General features: G+C 38.3%; 2 protein-coding genes across 4 annotated transcripts in view; one reads left to right on the top strand and one right to left on the bottom strand.

The window, feature by feature from the left end:
• Window positions 1–4,080: 4,080 nt before the first annotated feature.
• HEATR4 (HEAT repeat containing 4) overlaps window positions 4,081–18,715 on the bottom strand; it is a 37,257-nt gene continuing 22,622 nt past the window's right edge. For 2 of the 3 annotated variants that reach the window (XM_034417726.3, XM_087882360.1), the window contains 9 exons: window positions 18,221–18,339; window positions 17,356–17,536; window positions 16,979–17,048; window positions 16,525–16,714; window positions 14,736–14,814; window positions 13,494–13,665; window positions 12,775–12,836; window positions 7,456–7,659; window positions 4,081–4,350 (listed from right to left, as the gene is read on the bottom strand). In XM_034417726.3, the coding sequence (XP_034273617.2) occupies window positions 7,480–7,659; window positions 12,775–12,836; window positions 13,494–13,665; window positions 14,736–14,814; window positions 16,525–16,714; window positions 16,979–17,048; window positions 17,356–17,536; window positions 18,221–18,339 (1,053 nt within the window). In that variant the 3' untranslated portion in view covers window positions 4,081–4,350; window positions 7,456–7,479. The remainder of the gene's footprint in view (window positions 4,351–7,455; window positions 7,660–12,774; window positions 12,837–13,493; window positions 13,666–14,735; window positions 14,815–16,524; window positions 16,715–16,978; window positions 17,049–17,355; window positions 17,537–18,220; window positions 18,340–18,715) is intronic. The other variant, XR_015731296.1, reaches the window with a different exon arrangement.
• On the top strand, window positions 10,817–12,758 carry RIOX1 (ribosomal oxygenase 1). The gene has a single exon (XM_034417728.3). It carries the CDS (start codon window positions 10,919–10,921, stop codon window positions 12,749–12,751), a length of 1,833 nt encoding a protein of 610 aa, XP_034273619.2. The 5' UTR covers window positions 10,817–10,918; the 3' UTR covers window positions 12,752–12,758.

Below are 18,715 nucleotides of genomic sequence, written 5' to 3'. Positions count from 1 at the left end.
GATGGAAAAATGTGATGGAGCTGGAAATCAGGTTAGCAAAGAAATGCTTGGGGGAAGCAAGGGCATCTGGGCACCAGGCACTAAAACGGGCCTGTCTCTCTCCAGCCGCTGCCCAGGCCCTCTGGAGGGAAGGCCAGCATCTACTGGCACTTCCAGCGGCATTCCAGCTCTGGCCGGGAAGGGGCAGCTGGCATGGGCACTGCAGGCAGGACACCCGCTCGCTTCAGCACCCTCCCCAACCCTCTGTCACTCTGCCGGCCCTTTAGCCCTAAACTGCCACCTTAGGCGCCCTGCCCTTAACTTTTGGGGAGGAGTTTGGGGTTTTTTCCCCCACCTGGAAGGAAGTTAAAAAAAAACCAGACGTGTTCTGGAAAACAGAGATTTTTCTAGATCACGTCTAACCGGTTCGCCGAACTCAACAAAAAATTAGATATCAGTTCTGCTGAATTGTTGCAAACTAGCTGAATCCCACCACTGCATGTAACTCATTACCATAGAAGGAAGTCAAATGACTGGCAATGATTTTTTAAAAAATGCATAGAGACAACCAATAGTTTTACAAAAGAGGTAGCAAAGTACATACTGATATAGTTTCCTGCTGACTCAAGGATGGGTGTAAACTACTTCAATTTAGCCGTGAGGAAAAACCCTTCCCCTAGACAAAGATCTCATTTGGGAATAGCACCAAGTTACCACAGTGTCCTGAACCTAGATGAAAACCTGTTTTATACTTCCTTTTCCTGTTAGCAAGTTGAAGCTAGTATCCACAAAAGAGAAATTTCACCTTGTTTCTTACTGCTGGGTATGTCATAAGCGCCATGCAGAATTTCAGCACTGCAACACGGTCCTGCTAAATTTAATTCCCTCGGTGTCTGGTTGAAGTTTATAAGAGTAATGATGCTCTTCGCACATCAAACTGAGAGACTATTTCACAAGGAGAGTTCTACAAGGAAATAGAACATAATAATTGTGCCTGGGCAGATTTACTCCTGCAATGCAAGAATGGCTGCCAGAGTACACAGGTATCCTGCCAAGGACAAATGGGGCAAGGATAACAGGACTAATCCCAAAGGCTCCACCCAAATTAATAACTGGTCCTTGTGCTGAAATAAAGAAGCAAGTACACATAGAAGTCATAATCAGTGGTGAAGAATGCAGATTATGTTGTAGGTCATCACTGACAGCACTATACAAAGAGTAAATAGCATCTACTGTAGAGCCAAGTCTGCTGCACCCATTTAAACTTATCAGTTTTCAAAGAACATATTTACTCTATTCTAACACAGAAGATTGTTGTGTTATTTTCTGCTGTGAGAATGGAGGGACCAATGCATTGATGATTACATAAAATGTGCATCTTCTCTGTATTTTTCTGTGGTTTTGCTTAACAGTATTCCCTGCTTGGCTACCTAATTTTCTTATTGGGCTGGTTTGCTAGTTTCCTACTTGGCTATCAAACTTATATTTACTTACTGAAAAGCTTTCCTCTAACTAGAAGTGACACATGTCCTTCGGCAGCTGAATCTTATATTATCATATATTAGAAAAATGTTTTTTAAAACATTTGCAGTAACTTTCCAATGTGTCGTAAACACTTTGCCTCCTCTAGGACATGTATGGGATTCATCAGCTTTGTAACCACCATGCTAATAGAGTGCTTACATTTATCAGATAAACTGTATTCTTTTCATCAACAGATGTTTTTGATTTCATGGGTGCAGGTAAAATATTTAATTCTCCATTAATTACAGTATTGCCATTTTTGAGAAATTAAAGCAACATAACATTTTTGTATGTAATACTACCACCTAGTGGAGAGCTATTTCTATGTAGTGATGTCTTTTGTAGTGTTATACAGTACTGGGCAAGGAAATGACTTACCCACTTAGTCCCTCACTGCTTATATTTTACAACTCTTTTATAGCACAGACTGTGCATAGAATTTCTGGATTAGTTTAGTTATCTCCAGATAGTAGTACCCTATTTCCCCAAAAATAAGACATCCCCTGATAATAAGCCCAATCGGGCTTTTGAGTGCATGGCAATAAGGCCAAGTGCTTATTTCAGGGTTCAAAAAAATATAAGACAGGGTCTTATTTTCGGGGAAACACGGTATGACAATAATGACTCCAGGAAAATAATATAAGCTTGAGTACTTAAAGTTCATCTAAGCCACCAAGAAATTTCAGGTCTGGAGGCTTGACTGGAAAGTAAAAAAAAAATAAAAATGGAACATCAAGCACACCTGTATTATTGCCAAGAAAACTACATCACATATCTATGAAATAAGAGCCTTGGTGGCGCAGCAGACTAAAGCACTGTTAAGTAACACCAGCTGCCTGCAATTACTGCAAATTCAAATCTCACCAGGCTCAAGGATGACTCAGCCTTCCATCCTTTCGAGGTAGGTAAAATGAGGACCCGGTTTGCGGGGACAATAAGATGACTTTGTATAAAAAAAGAACACTGCTTGGGGGGGCGAAAGCCCTAAGCAGGTATATACAAAAGTATGAAAGCTATTGCTTAACGCATTGTAAGCCTCCCTGAGTCTCCGGAGAAGGGCAGCATATAAATCGAACCAATAAATAAATGAATGAATGAATGAATGAATGAATAAATAAATAAATAAATAAATAAATAAATAAATAAATAAATAAATAAATAAATAAATAAATAATTAATAACCAGGAGTTGATCATACCGTTATTTTGCAGCATGTAAGAGTTAGATACATGAAAAATAAAGAGGTTCAGGGACTCTGCATGAGATTGAATGCAGAGTGCATTGAGATGGAATTGTGCGTCTTGAATTGATTTAAATTCAAACATCTTTCCCTATATAGTTTGTGAAAAGGAATTATATTATGTAAGCTTCTTAATCTGAAGAAATTACATTTTGGCAAAACACTACCTGACTAGATGACATCATCATGTTATCTATTCAGGTAACGAAGGGTCTGCAAACATGGCGCTCCCATGTAACACCGCTCCTGCGCGAGCTGCACTGGCTCCCAGTGGTCTTCCGGGTGCGCTTCATGGTGTTGGTTATCACCTTTAAAGCGCTCCATGGCATAGGGCCTAGCTATCTTCGAGACCGCCTGCTGCCACCGACGACCTCCCATCGACCCGTGCGCTCCCACAGAGAGGGCCTCCTCGGGGTGCCATCAGCCAAACAGTGCAGGCTGGTGACCCCCAGGGGGAGGGCCTTCTCTGTGGGGGCACCTACCCTCTGGAATCAATTGCCTCCAGAGATAAGGAGAATCCAAGACCTCAGTGCCTTCCGCCGTGCCCTTAAAACCTTCCTTTTCCAGCAAGCCGGGCTGGCCTAATTTTTTAAGTATTTTTAAGTGTTTTGTTTATTGTTTTTAATTAATGGGGCCAAATTTATATATATATATATTAACTGTATTTTAATATTTGTACTTGATGTTTTTACTTGGCTGTTCACCGCCCTGAGTCCTCAGGGAGAAGGGCGGTATACAAATTCAAAATAAAATAAAATAAATAAAAATAAACAAACAAGCTCAGAAAGCACCAAGGATTCCACATTTCACATTATTCTCTTTTTATCAGATTATTATAATATTCCTATGGACTGATGTCTGAATCTTCTGATTAATTAATGATGTGAAGCACAATTATTTACACATAATGAGTTGTATATTTATTTGTATCCCATGTTTATTACTTTTATAAATAACTCAAAGTAAGGTGTGTTATACCCAACACATCTTCCTCCTCCTATTTTCCCCCACACAAACAATCCTGTGAGGTGGGTTGGACTTAAGAGACAGTAACTGGCCCAAAATTACCAGCCAGCTTTCATGGCTAAAATGGGACTTGAACTCACAATCTCCTGCTTTCTAGCCTGGTGCTTTAACCACTAGACCAAATCGGCATATAAAATATAAGTCATGTAAAAAGTTGATTCAAAAAAGAAAACACTTATCTGAACTGCTCTGTAAACCTTAGGTTCTAACCACACCATTGGAAAATGGTCTCATTACATTAAATATTTTAAAAGAAAGTAAAGGAATTGCACAATTGCACCAAGATACACAAGGATAGAAATGCAATATTCTTTGTTATAGTTTTAATCATTTCCTCTTGGTTTTATTGAAAATTAATTGTACACATATAGGAAGATAAGGCTAGTGAATGAGTACAAATACAAAATTAAGAGGAAATATGCATTTACAAATACAGAACACAACTGCTCTAAACTCATCTCATTTAACATTCTCCATTACTTATAACATTCTCCAGTACTATAACAAACTAAACAAACTGAGCTTGCAGCATTCCATCAGATTGAATTTTTCAGCATAGCAGAGTTCCATCACTGCTGCATCTGTGGGCAAAATAAAAGCAGTGACAATTTTACCATGCTGTGAACAAATTTGTAAACATTTTCAGGAGTCTTTCAATATTTGGACCAAAGATAATTGATGGCACTAAATAATTGCAAACCAATAGCCTCCTAATCAATGCAGCAGTGTCAGCTGCACTTCTTAAGCAATGCCAACAACAGATCACTCCTGATCTGTCTTATATTCAGTTTACTATTAGTTAGAAATTGCTTTGACAATATCAGTATTGGTTCCATCCTAAGTTTTTTAGGCTTGTTAATTCCCATGTTTATCTCATTGGGCAATCTTTGTAAACCAAACCACAAATAATAAAACACAAAACAGTTTATTGCAAAGAAAGATAGTTATGTAGATCTAGCCACATTAGCTTTTCAGATTTCTTTGCCATCTTTCTGAACTATATTCATGGTTCAACAGGTAGACCTTAACTTACAACGGTTCATTTAGTGACCGTTCAAAGTTACAATGGCACTGAAAAAAGTGAGTTATGACTCTTTTTTACACTTAAGACGATTGCAGCATCTACATGGTCATTTGATCAAAATTTGGATGCTTGGCAACTGGCTTATATTTATGACGGTTGCCATATCCCAAGGTCAGAAGGTTTTGCGACCTTCTGACAAGCAAAATCAAGGGGGAAGCCAGATTCACTTAACAGCCATGTTACTAACTTAACTACTGCAGTGATTCACTTAACATCTGTAGCAAGAAAAGTCATAAAATAGGGCAAAACTCAACATATGTCTCACTTAGCAACAGAAATTTTGGGCTCAGTTGTGGCCATAAGTCAAGGACTACCTGTATTGGCTTAAAGGTATGAAACCATAAGACACTGGTAATAAAAAAGAAATCTAACTTAGCCTATTAAATTAATAGATCTGGACCAAACACACAGGCCTGGCCTATAAGCCTTAAGAGATGTCTATGTTTTAGAAATGAGGTGATACCCATAAAACATTATTCTGATTGCAAGTCCAATTGTTCAACGTTTTGCAGATTTTCAAGCTAAAATAATTTAGAAAAACAAACTTGCACAGCTGAGTATTGAATCACCAGGTGCAGTAGTGACATAAAATCTACTTAAGAAAATATTGTTCTGATGGCTTCACTGAAAAATTTTGAAACTGCGAGTCCAGGAAGACTAGTTAGAAAATTGTATTAGTGGGCAGCCATACAGAAAGAAATGAACATAAACATATATTTATGCATATATAAGCGTTTCACTACAAAAAAGGTGAAATTAAAATTAATAGCATGTATGAACTGTAACTATGCAAAGGGAGGAGAAAAGGAAACTAACTAATCATGGTCACGTAGGACTCCTCTGAGTATAGCAGCAAATCAATACAAACAGAAACTATGCAATAGTTCAGGGGTCTGCAACCTTAAACACTTAAAGAGCCATTTGGACCCATTTCCCACAGAAAAGAAAACACCAGGAGCCACAAAACCCTTCCCGTGCCTGTCTATTTCTTGAGCGGCCACAAAACTAGCATATGTAGTTGAATTAAACATTCTGTTTTCCTCTGAAACTTTTCTTTTCTTGGATTTATTCATGGTTGGCCCACCAGGGGTTGAAAAGCTCAATAAATCGCATGTCTGTGGGTGTCGCACATTGGCGTTTGTGATGCATATTTTGAGTGACAGGGAGCCGCAGAAGAGGGGTGAAAGAGCCACATGCGGCTCCAGAGCCACAGGTTGCTGACCCCTGCAATAGTTACCGATTCTATTTGAAAGAAGAGAAAGAAAACAAAGAAAACCTAATATAGAATAGTGTTATCTGTGAACCAAGTTGTTATGTCCAGGTCATGCCACAATGAATCACTGTCTATAGAGACAAAATATTCATTTAGCATATTGTGAACCCATGAGCTCACCCATGTATGGGTGACAGTATTAGTTTTAAAACATCAAACTGAAAGCATATTTAACGATGATTAATTGCTATGGGACTTTATGCACAGATACCATTTTATGAACTACAGAAAATAGCTTGCAGTATAGCATAATCCTACCTATGTTTACAATGGAAGTTTTAGTAAGTTCAGTGAAATTTCTTTCTTACCACTTGTAATTAAAATCTGTATTCATGGGCTATATTAATCCATAATGTGGACTGTTTGGTATTTGCTTAGAATATTCTCTAAATCCATGATATGTAAACATATCTATGGCTTAACGGGTGTATTCAACAAAACCCATTGTTAAGAAATTATGACTAAGCCCGACATATGAAGCAAGCCATAGGCTCAATAACTTTGATTCAGGAGGAAGTTTTGCTTGTATGGAACCATGAATTACATCTGACAAAATGAAATAAAATATTGCCTCTGACCTCTATCCAATTATATAATATGTATAAATGTGGCGTACTTGCAGAAGTATGCAAGTATGCAATTTTGCAATAGTTGTGCTGTAATATTCTGCACATAATTTGAAAGATATTGGATATAGTTCTAAATGCAGGTTACCTGAGCAAGAGTTTCACCATCAAGAGTGGGATTGGCCCACTCCACCCACACCAGCAAAAGGGGCATGTTGCAGACCCTGTTTGTCAAGGAATTCAGGCTGGCAGTGTCCAGGAGAAGAGCCTTTTTTGCAGTGACTCCTGTCCTGTGGAACATCATGTCCCCACCAGGTGTGAATCACACCCACCCTTTTGGCCTTCCCGAAAGGGCCTAAACACCTGGTTCTGATAACTGACCTGGGGCCCCAAGGGGTATGTGCCATTCTGGAGATGGTTAATGGACTAAGAGAAGATCCTACCTCCTCATCATCTGATCTTTCTTCCTTCCTTCCAATCTTTGTCAATTTTAAACCAATTTTAGTGTTATTTATTTTTTAATTTCATATTAAAGTCGCCTCTGGGTGAGATGGGCAACATATAAGACAAACAAACAAGCATGTTCCCAGGATATATTTTGAAGCTCAATAATTCAAAATTCCGACACAACCTAATGGAGGATCCAAAAATTAGCTACTGTAAGTGCAATGAATAATTGCATTTAGCTACCATTCTTTCTCCAAACCTCTGAGAGGCTATAATCTGTACATAACCACAGAAGCCCCAGCCAGAACATTTGTACCTTTTGCAGTGAAAAGTCAACCTGTTATGTCTCAAAATGAATAGCAAATGGTGTTCCTGTGCCCTTTTTAAAGTCCTTGGATTCTTTATGCTTTTCGGTAGTTGTTGGTTTCTTGAGATGTTTCTTCCTTTCTGCCTTGTGCTTTTTTAGTGCCTCATAAAAGGCTCTTTGTGTCCAGGGATTTGGAGGGATTCCTAACCAAGGCTAAAATACAAATAGTAAAGCAAAGTATCAACAGAAGTGAAAACACATAGACCCATATATCCTCCCATATATTCACTTAACATTAACATTGCAACCTACAAATCATTTAAGTCGGCATGCTGTTTGTGAACTATGGCTATTAACTATTATCTAACTATTATAATCAAACTGTGCATTACTTCATAGGGATCATCCAGATTCTTCAACTGAAATCATATGGAAAGCCTTGCCTAAAGTAAATTCTTCTGCATGGAGCAGTGGTGAAATCCAAATTTTTTAACTACCGGTTCTGTGGGCGTGGCTTGGTGGGCATGGTGTGGCTTGATGGGCGTGGCAAGGGAAGGATACTGCAAAATCCCCATTCCCTCCCCACTCTGGGACCAGCCATAGGTGGTATTTGCCAGTTCTCTGAACTACTCAAAATGTCCGCTACCGGTTCTCCAGAACCTGTCAGAACCTGCTGGATTTCACCCCTGGCATGGAGCCTTTCAGGTGAATTGCATTACAGTGGCCATCAGTTTCAAAAGGCATGTTGGCTGGCTAATAGCTAGGTGTTATAGTCAGAAGATCACGAATAGGGATTAGGGTTGCCAGGTCTGCTTCCAAAAAATAGCGGACAAGGGGGGTGGGGGGGTTAAGTAGTAAAAAAAATTTAAAAATTTTTTTACAATTAAATTATATATTTTCTTACAAACATTTTAACACATATTAAAATAATTATTTCAAAACTTTACTTAAAATTCAAAACATCAAATATATTATAATAATATGTAAAATATTAAATTACATTTTAATTTCATCATAAAGCTTTTGAATAAAAAAAATGTCCACTATTTTGTGAAAAAAAATAGTGAACATAATGTGAAAAAAGTGGACTGTCCGCTCAAATAGTGGACATCTGGCAACATTAATAGGGATCATAGGTCTGTGGGGCATTGAACTGTTATAATTGCAATATGGCTGCAAAAGTGCCTGAATCGTGACCTGAAATGGCTGCAACAATGAAGATTAGTCATAAGTCTCCTTGTTAAGCACTAAAATGACTTTGAACAGTCGCCAAACAAGCATCACCTGTAGTGATCTTGCTGAAGTCTTATATGCCTTTATGGAAAAACAAATGCCTTGACTTCCAGGTCCTTTTAGAATAAAAGTATGGGTCTACTGCTTTTTTCATGGCAATTTTGGTACTGGCGCTCCAATGTTGATGCTACATCAGCATCAATTGCATAAGCCAATCGGAAGTTGGAGGGAAGTTGCCAATGACTGAAGAGAACAGATTGCAGCCAAGATTGTGGTTGCCACTAAAGAAACACAAAACACACATATGGGAAGACTTGTATCAGGAAAAGATGGAAAATGCTACTTCCATATCAGATAAGAAAAGCATGAAATTAACTGTCTTGGTTAAGCTAGGAATGTGAGGAGATCTGTGTTGTGTGATAATGTCCTTAAAAGTGTTTCACAAGGCATCTGTACCAAAATTCAGGCACAAATTTGCTCTATTTGTAAATTCTTGAGTTCGGATTTGTTCTATTTGCAAATACTTGGGCACAGATTTGCTCTATTTCCACATTCTTGGGTTCAATTGACAGATTGGGTAAATCATATAAAAAGTACTTTTTTTCTGTCTGAATTAACTACGTGAGATATTAGCTTTAATACCTTGGGATATGGGGGGAAAGAAGAAAGCATTTGATTACCTGCTCCCTTGTTTTTAATTTTTGTATGAATGGAAATGGTAGAAAAATTCACAAAACCAGAATATCACTTGTCAAGCGATTGATAGGCCTACTGCATAATTTTTAAATGCAGATGATAAAGGCATTATTTCAGTTTCAACCTTAATGAGAAAAGCATTATGATAAGCTGTCTCCTATTGTATGGACAATTATTTGGTTATTAATTACAAAATGAAATAAAATAGCATAAAATTATGGTTTTTTCCGAGGGACCATATACATATGTACTGTGTTTGTAATTAGTAAAATGGGAATATTTATTTATTTATTTATATAGTCATCCAATTCAGAAGAGGATTCTAGGTGACATGCAATTTGATGAAACATGAAAAACAAGTAATTAAACATAATTGGTGCAATACTGGAACATAAAAAAAAAACCAGACTAACAGAAATAGCAGTTTGTGAAGCAGTACTGTTATGTGATGTGCACTGAGTACAGAATGTCCTGGCATTAGGACCACTTGTTCAGCAACACTTCTGTATATATTTTTTTTCATCTGTTCTGTCGTTTTCTTTTTTTTCTATCTCCTTTTTTCTCTGGTTCTTCTTTTCCTTTTTCACATTTACTATATTTTTTTCTTTGTATTTCTTGTTATATATGCAAAATATTTTAATGAAAACTACTTTTGAAAAAGAGGCGTCCTACAGGTTATTCTGGTTATTAGGAAATTTCTGATTACTAGGAAAAACTTGTCAAGTGAAAGAATAGTTGACAGCAGTGAGGATTGTTTAGTGATGTGGTTTCACTTTCACCTCATGGTTTCAAGTAAATGTTGGACAGTCATCTGTAGGCGATTCCTTAATTAGTTTTGCATTAAACGGAGTTAGTCTGCATTAATATTAAACATTAAGTTGGAAAGACGGCATGTTCCTAAGTGAGACATTTTGTTAAGTGAGTTTTGCCCCATTTTGCAACTTTCCTTGCCTCTGTTCTTAAGTGAAACACTGCAGCTGTTAAGTTAATCACGAGGTTGTTAAGTGAAATCTGGCTTCCCCATTGACTTTGCTTGTCAGAAGGTCACAAATAGTGTTTATATGATCCCGGGCCGCTGCAACTGTCCTAAATATGAGTCAATTGCCAAGCATCTGAATTTTGCTCATGTGACTGTGGGGATGCTGCAACGGTCGTAAGTGCGAAAAACACTCCTAAGTCACCAATGCCGTTGTAACTTTGGACAGTCACTAAATGAACTGTTGTAAACTGAGGACTACCATCCCCACAAATGATTGTCCAATCTTTTAATCTCTAAATAAGATTGCAGACTCGGCACTGCGGCAGGTTTCTATCCTACAGTTAGGCGGGAAGGGCAGGGAGGGAATTTTATATTAAACTAAACTAGGGACTCCACGGACAGCTCGCATTGGCGGAACTCCACGCTCGAAACAGCCCCCACTTCTTCTTTGACGTCATAATGGAAGGGCGGAGCTAATTCACGAACAGGAAGAGGGGGAAAAATACGCCTTGGCCGGAAACCCTTCGTCGCGAGATTCCCCGAGGCGACCCGTCCTTGTCCGGCATGGCGCTGCTGAGCCCACGTGTTTCTGCCCGGGCCGCCTATCATTCTTTCTTCCAGCTCGGCGAAGGCGACCAGCCGAAACAAACCCCCGGCCCGCCTCGTGGCGTTTCGATCTCCCTGAAGCGCCGAGGAGTCAAGAAGCGGCAGCTGAAGGGCTCGGCAGGCAGGAATTGCTCTGTCGCATCCGAAGCGGCCGACGGGGAGCAGCCTGGAGATGCGTTCCCGCTTTCGGGTACCAAGGAGAAGCGAAAACCGAAACGGAACAATATCTCGACTTGCAAATATTTGGCTCCCGTGCAGAGCCGGCAGAAGTTGCGGAGGAAGGCGGAGCGCAGGCGGGCAGACCAAAAAGCTCCAGAACCACCAGCAGCTGCTGCTGCGCTGCCCCATGGAGAAGGGGAGCATTTCTACTCCCGGGAATTGTCTTGGAGCTGCTCTCTCCCGTCTCTCCTCCAAGACCTGGAAAAAGTCCAGGATAGCCGAGAGCGAGCTGCCAAACTGTTCCAGTGGCTCATAGCTCCTGTTTCCTCGCAGGAATTCTTTGATCAGTACTGGGAGAAGTCACCGCTTCTGATCCACAGGCACAACCCAAATTATTATCAGGATCTCTTCTCGACTGCTGAGTTTGATAACATCCTACGCAACCACAATGTCCAGTTTGGTGTCAACTTGGATGTGACCAGTTATGAGGATGGGAAGAGGGAGACCCATAATCCTGTGGGCAGGGCAGTGCCAGCTGTGGTCTGGGATTTCTACAAGAATGGCTGTTCCCTCAGGATGCTGAACCCTCAGGCCTTTTCGGTTACCGTCTGGCATGTCCTGTCTGTCCTACAGGAGCAGTTCAGCAGTATGGTTGGTGCCAACACTTACCTGACTCCTGCTGGAGCTCAGGGCTTTGCCCCACATTATGATGATATTGAGGCATTTGTGATCCAGCTGGAAGGAAAGAAGCATTGGCGGGTTTACGCCCCCAGACAGCAGACTGAGATGTTGCCTCGCTTTTCAAGTAGCAATTTTAGCCAGATGGAGATTGGTGAACCAATTCTGGAGACTGTCTTAGAAGCTGGGGACCTGCTATACTTCCCCCGTGGGTTTATACATCAAGGGGATTGCCTCCCAGAGGCTCATTCACTCCACCTAACAGTTTCCTCCTATCAGCAAAACTCCTGGGGAGACTTGCTGGAAAAACTTCTCCCTGCAGCTTTGCAGATGGCCATTGAAGAGGACATTGAATATCGCCAAGGCCTCCCTGCAAACTATCTGGAATACATGGGTGTCATAAACACTGATGCCGATGATCCACGCCGGACCGTCTTTCTGCAGAAGATCGGAGGTTTAGTCACAAAACTAATGGATTATGCACCAGTTGATGCTGCAGTGGATCAGAAAGCCAAGTCTTTTTTTCATGACTGTCTTCCTCCCATGCTGACTGAGACTGAAAAAGCATTGAGTATTTTCAGGCATCCAGCACGGTGGGAGAATGGAAATGTGCAAAACGTTGATGTGCAGCTTGAGAAAACTACCCAAATACGTCTACTTCGATATGGCATTGTCAGGTTGTGCAATGAAGGAGATGCTACTTTGCTGTATTATACCACAGAAAACTCAAGAGTGTACCACAAGGAGGAGCCTAAGTATTGTGAAATAGAGTCTGAATACATAGATGGAATTGAAATTTTGGTCTCCTCTTACCCAAATTACATCTGTGTGGATGCCCTTCCTTGTGGTTCTTTGAATGATAAGATTGCCTTGGCAACTTTTTTATTTGAGAAGGGGTTGGTGATTACTAAAAAACCTCTTTCATCTGTCAACATAAAAATAAATGAATTGTAAGAAGTTATTTTTCTTGTACTTACTAATACATTTAAGATAGCAATCCAAAGCTTTGAGAACTTCGTGCTTGGAGTTTGTGTCTGATCTGCAGAAATAAAAGAAATATATATATGTATGTGTGTGTATATATATATATATATATATATATTAGATAAACTATAGCAAGATAAAGGATGTAATTTGAGCTACATTTTAAAATGTTTATAACACAGTGTTTATTCTTAACTTTGAAAATTAGTTTTTGTTTTTCGAATTGTGGGTAGATTAAAGTAGTGACAAAAATTATTCCAGTAGAAGATTACAATAGACATAAATGGTAGACCTAAAGCTTTTTCACTTGAAAAAAAATGGAAATATTGTTTATTTAAGCCCACTGGGTTATGTGATTAGAAATAAAAACAAGCACTAGATCTATATGTAATATAGTTCATTAGCCACAGAGCAGAGAAAGCCAATCCAGTACTAGTTCAGATATGTAGTGGATCTGTTATTACCTTGAGCAACTCTTTACATTGATCCTACAGACTACAAATCAAGCAAAACATATTTGGCAGAATTCATTTATGCTCACAAATAAAAACACAATTTCAGAGACTCTTTCTATTTTAGAAGTTCTTTTCTCTGTATGTTATGTGAAACAGTAATAGCTTTCAAGCTATCTAGAAAGGATGCTAGGGAGAGAAAAAAATGGGTAAAAAATAACTAGTGTTCCATCAAACTTTTTCATTCCATTCTACGTTACCAGTGAAAGCAGTTTTAACAACATTAAGGAAGATGTCACGAATATCTCTATATGCAAAGATGTCTCCTTTTTCCCGATAAATGCAGTGGGCTTCATGCCACATCTTCTCTATTACTTCTTGAAGTTTTAGTACTTTCTCTATCACTAGGGGTTTTTGGCTTAATCTGGAAATCTGCAACACAAATTGTACATTTTTTGTACCATTTACCAATATAATTTACTCCATTCACAATTCTTGCATCATCATACTAAAAAGTTTTGCTCTTTCTTAGAATATGGAAGTAGAATAGGGGAAATATGGTTAAAAAGTGAGCTGCTAAACTAAAACAGTTAATAGCTTTTAGTTTATATGAGAAAGTAAGTGTAAGATTGTGCTTCTAACTTTTTTCAGATACTTGTTAAGCTATTTGAAGCTTTGCCCATTTGCCAGTTGTTAAGGTAATTAGGTGAAAAATCAGGGGCTATATGAGTTGAAATAGCATGGACAATTCAAGTTACGAGTTTTTTTTACCACTGTAGAGTTTTGCGCACAGCAAATGTTAATTTTCACTAAGATTCCTGTTTCTTTAGTTCTCCAAGCGTAGTGTAACATAAAGGATTTTGGCAACTAGTAGCTCTTATTCCTGTAGCTATAGATCTCAGTGTTGGGTGCTGTGCAGTCTATACCTCCTACCTTGTGACATATTTTGTCACTTTCCGTATGCACATATATCTTTCCTTAGTAAACTTTTATGAACACAAAATACCTCTTGTTTGACATGGTAGTCAATTCTTTGATTATTAGCTTCTTACATCTGGAGGGATATTGATGAAGTGATGCATGCAGCAGGGATTTTCCTCATTGTGGTATAGTATCTTTTGGAGAATCTAAATACATACTTGAACTTTTATATGAATACAATTAAGATATGCAGAAGTCTCTTGCTTATCATTACTTTGTGGGCTCCTACAGTCTGTCTCTGCATATAAGCCAACAGTTGCTTCAGAACTTTGGAATATGGCCATGTGAAATTCATGCTGGCTATCTGATCGCTCCCATATGATCCCAAGGCCCGATATGTAGCAATTAGCACACTTTTACATATTACAATTTCATATTGTAATATGAATTTTCAGAAATTGCCAGTCTTTAGAAATGTGAATAGGGGAAATGACAAGTTTCTTTAAGTGTAGAAAGAGCTATGTAATCTTGGCTTCTAAAAAAAATAAAGCACCAGAACATTTTAGATTGTATTTTTTTACCTCATTCTTGATTTTTTGGATCATTTCTTGCTCTTCCTCTTGTTCAAAATTGAAATTTGTCACAGCACGGCTCACTTCTCTGTTCAGAGAAATAGGCCTTTTGGAAATCTCAAAAGTCAAATCTACATTTTCATTTTATTTATTTAGAATGTATTTATATCTCATCCCTCCTCCCCTAGGAACATTTATTTTTATCTTTGCTGAACACACAGCATCTGATACACTTTTTCTGTAAATCTGAGGCTAGTGCAATACTATAGAAATTTCTTGCTCCATTTGTAGTTAAATATCCAATTCTTCCCCAAATTTAGAAAAAGGCTAATCCCAGAGAAAACTATTCCATGATTAGGCCCATACACTCTTTCAGATGTGTCAGCCTAAGTTTCCATCCTTTCAAGTTAATAAAGTCTGTTGTCACTGAAACCCTCGGACATTAGAAAAATTCCAGTTATTTTCTTTAGATATCTCTGTAAACCTAGATGAAATTATTTTGCTACTCACAAGAATAGATCCTCCTATGGAATGTCCACATAGCAATAGCATTTAGATTTATATACCACTTCACAGTGCTTTACAGCCCTCTCTAAACGGTTTACAGAGTCAGCATCTTGCCTCCAACAATCTGGGTCCTCATTTTACCAACCTCGGAAGGATGGAAGGCTGAGTCAACCTTGAGCCAGGAATCAAACTGCCGAACTGCTGGCAGCCGGCAGTCAACAGAAGTAGCTGCAATATACATTCTAACCACAGCTCACTTAGTGCTACAAGCCTGTGCACAAGTTGTTTGGCAATACATTTCATTGACTTCAATAAGGAGTAGACATTTAGTGACAGGACTGCATAGTGCATAAAGTATTTGGAAGTATTTCAATTAATAATGCCTATCATGATTTGACTAAAGTGTATGAATGATATTTACTGAAGATCTATTACTGTTGAAAAGCAGCCTATATGATAGTCCTCGACTTAATAACCTTAATGGAGGCTGGTCCAACATGGTCTTAAGTTGTAACAATTGTAAAATGAGTCATCCACACAACCAATCCGATTTTATGATCTTTTTCATGGTGATCGTTAAGTGAATCCTGCATTCATAAAATGACCACTGTGGTGGTTAAGCAAATACCAAGGTTGTTAACCACACCAATGTTTCACTATGATCTGGTTTTGTAGTAACACAACTGTAATGCCAGTTTTTGCAAAATTGTTGTGAAACATGATCCTGTGACTACAGGAGGCTGCAAATGGCTGTACATGCGAGCAACCAACATGTACTCATGGGGGTGGGTGAGCAACTGTGGAAACTTTGGAACTAATTCATAAGTAGCTCCAGGGAGGTCCACTTCAAACAATCACAGGCAACCGGTCATAAAATAGAAGACTAACTATAATTGACTAGACTGCTCTCAAATAATTAATAAAATGTTATGGACAGGATTCAAAGATCGCATCAAGTCTTGTCTTGCTTTATAAACTATATTTAGTAGGATTCGTGAGTCACAAACGATGGTTTAAAAATCACAGTTGGCAATACAGGCCATTATTGTCCCATCCCCACTTCCCATTACTATAGGAATAAATCAGTGCAGTGGCAAGGAATGCTTACATTTGAAGAATAAGGGTTTTATCCCTCAAAGGTATAATAAAACCTGCTAGACGAGGAACGCTAGAAGTTTAAAATTCCACGTATCTTACAATTGCCAAGGTGAAAAAAACAGTCCTATAGGATGTTCTCGGAGAAGGAACTTTCTAAACACATGAATCATCTTCTATTAAAAAAATAACTTACTCTTTTACTTTCTCATTTGGTTCTAGTATCATTCTCATCAGTAAAGTAGCCCGAACAGTTTCATCCTGCATTTTGAGAGTGATGATACTCCGACAGGCTTCCCTCCGTACTCCAGGATCTTCTTCATAATGAAGGGCCCAGAGAAGAAGGTTTTTTAGGTAGGGACTTGCCTCACCTATCTGACCCAAAGCTGTCAGAAAAGAAAATGATAGTTGCTTTGACGTTTTATGTCAAGAAGGTGAGCTTTTGGTCTCTGATCCAGTATTTGCAATGAAATACATCCTAAAAGTTAAGCCTTATTCAGTATGTAAGAAGACCAGCTTCCTGTTCTTTTAGTGACAGACTAGATAAAGATTCTCACAAATAAGGTAACATCCAAAATTACAGTTACAAAATAATTTATAGATAGGTTCAAACCGTAATAAGAATTCTCAACAGTTTAATAATACAATACCTCTGATGGCAAGGGCTTTGATTTTCCATAAAGGATCAGTCTGCATGATCTTAAAAAGGCATCTTAATACCTGTTCAACAACAACAACAAAATCTGTTGACTGATACAGAGCCTTATTCATAGATCTTTTTTTAAAAAAATAGAGTTATTCATATTAAATAACATAATATACATAATTTATCCCAAATTAAAAGCAGGAACTAGAGAACCAAGGCCACAATATGCAATTACAGGCATACATAATAAAAGCTTATGAAGGTAAACACAAATAAATAATTATGTATTATGACTTGCTAAATACTGATAAATCCCTGACTCATCCTTCATTTATACCTTTGCATACAAATCCTTCATCAATCATTTTAGTGAACACTCACTGTCTCTTCTCTAATCTGAAGTGCTCCAGCTGCCCAGCAAGCTTCTTTTCGGACAGCTACAAAGTCATCGGAGAAACATTGAAGAAATCCAGGGAGCAGCCTAGCTGTCATGAATTTCAGCCAGCCAATCATAGAAAGAGCTTCCACTTTCTTCCGGCAGTCTCCCCTTTTTAGATTCTCTCTGAGAGGATAAGGATGCTATTAGTGAATGATAAGCTCATTTGATTTATGCATCTAGGGCATAATAAAAGAAAATATATATTGAGGACAAAGCTAAGTAATAATACACAACAGCTTCAATGCATGTTGAATCAGCAGACATATTTGTCCTCATGCTATTCGTTGCTATGTTTAGCATAAATAATTATAAATCAATCAAAATTTAGGGATCCTAAAATGTTTTAGGAATCCTTTTAAAGAACATTGGAAGACATATGTGCAAGCAAAGGGGTAAGGGCCTTCTACATCTCATACATATGACAATTATTTTTTGTTGTCACATTTCCTTTCTGCCATCTTCTAGTGTGTTTCTCAATTTTGGGAAAACATTTTCATGAGGTACAAAGCTACAGGAATGCAAGAAAGCTATCTTTCCTTGCAGATAACAGAAATTCAGGCCTTTGTGCATGAAAAACCTTTATACAAAACATGAATATCTTTCTCTTTTTATCATCACAAAGAACAGGCGGTATCATGACATCGATGGCAGTTTGCATATAAATATATCAATGTGAGATATCATTTCTCTTGTTAAGATATTATGACTCCATAATATGGAGGCAAGTTTATATCCAATGGAGATACCATACCACATCTATTTTGCTAGATAAAAGTACTGATACCACAGGTGATGTTTGATGCTCACCTCAGCTGGTCATGGACTTCTTTTCCAAGTTTCAAATGTCCCAAAACCTTGGCAGCTGCCTGGCGTACCTCAATTTTCCAATCTGTCCACATCAGTTGGACAATTTTGTTCTTGAGGTCCTATTTAGAAGACTTTATATAAGTCATAAAGTCATATAACACACATAACAGTTTTTTTAAATCCACCTTTTTTTTTTTAGAATAATGTGTAATTTCTGATTTTAATAACTCTGTGGGAAACACTTTCAGAGATAACCATATAGAAAGGCCGAGTGTTTCCCTCAAACAAAAAATGTAAGAAGTCCAAAGAGACTGCTCTTTGCCTTTGCATAGGGAATAAGAGAAGGGAATGTTTTTGATAAGCCTCTTGCCAATATCTACCAACAATAATAGTTCAGTTTAAAAGCCTTGTGTAATTTAATTTTTTTACGAGAGGTATTTTCCTTTTGTTCAGGTAAAATGGAACCTCCAATAAGCTATCAGAAAAATAGCATCA

This window comes from Pantherophis guttatus, chromosome 1, assembly GCF_059756535.1.
Source record: "Pantherophis guttatus breed Tessera chromosome 1, ASM5975653v1, whole genome shotgun sequence".
Lineage (NCBI taxonomy): Eukaryota > Metazoa > Chordata > Lepidosauria > Squamata > Colubridae > Pantherophis > Pantherophis guttatus.
The sequence above is the reverse complement of the archived record's forward strand: the minus strand, read 5'-3'. Positions and strand labels throughout refer to the sequence as shown.

What these genes read in the sequence shown, in the direction of transcription:
- RIOX1 (XM_034417728.3), top strand. Translation starts at nt 10,919, where the DNA reads ATGGCGCTGCTGAGCCCACGTGTTTCTGCCCGGGCCGCCTATCATTCT.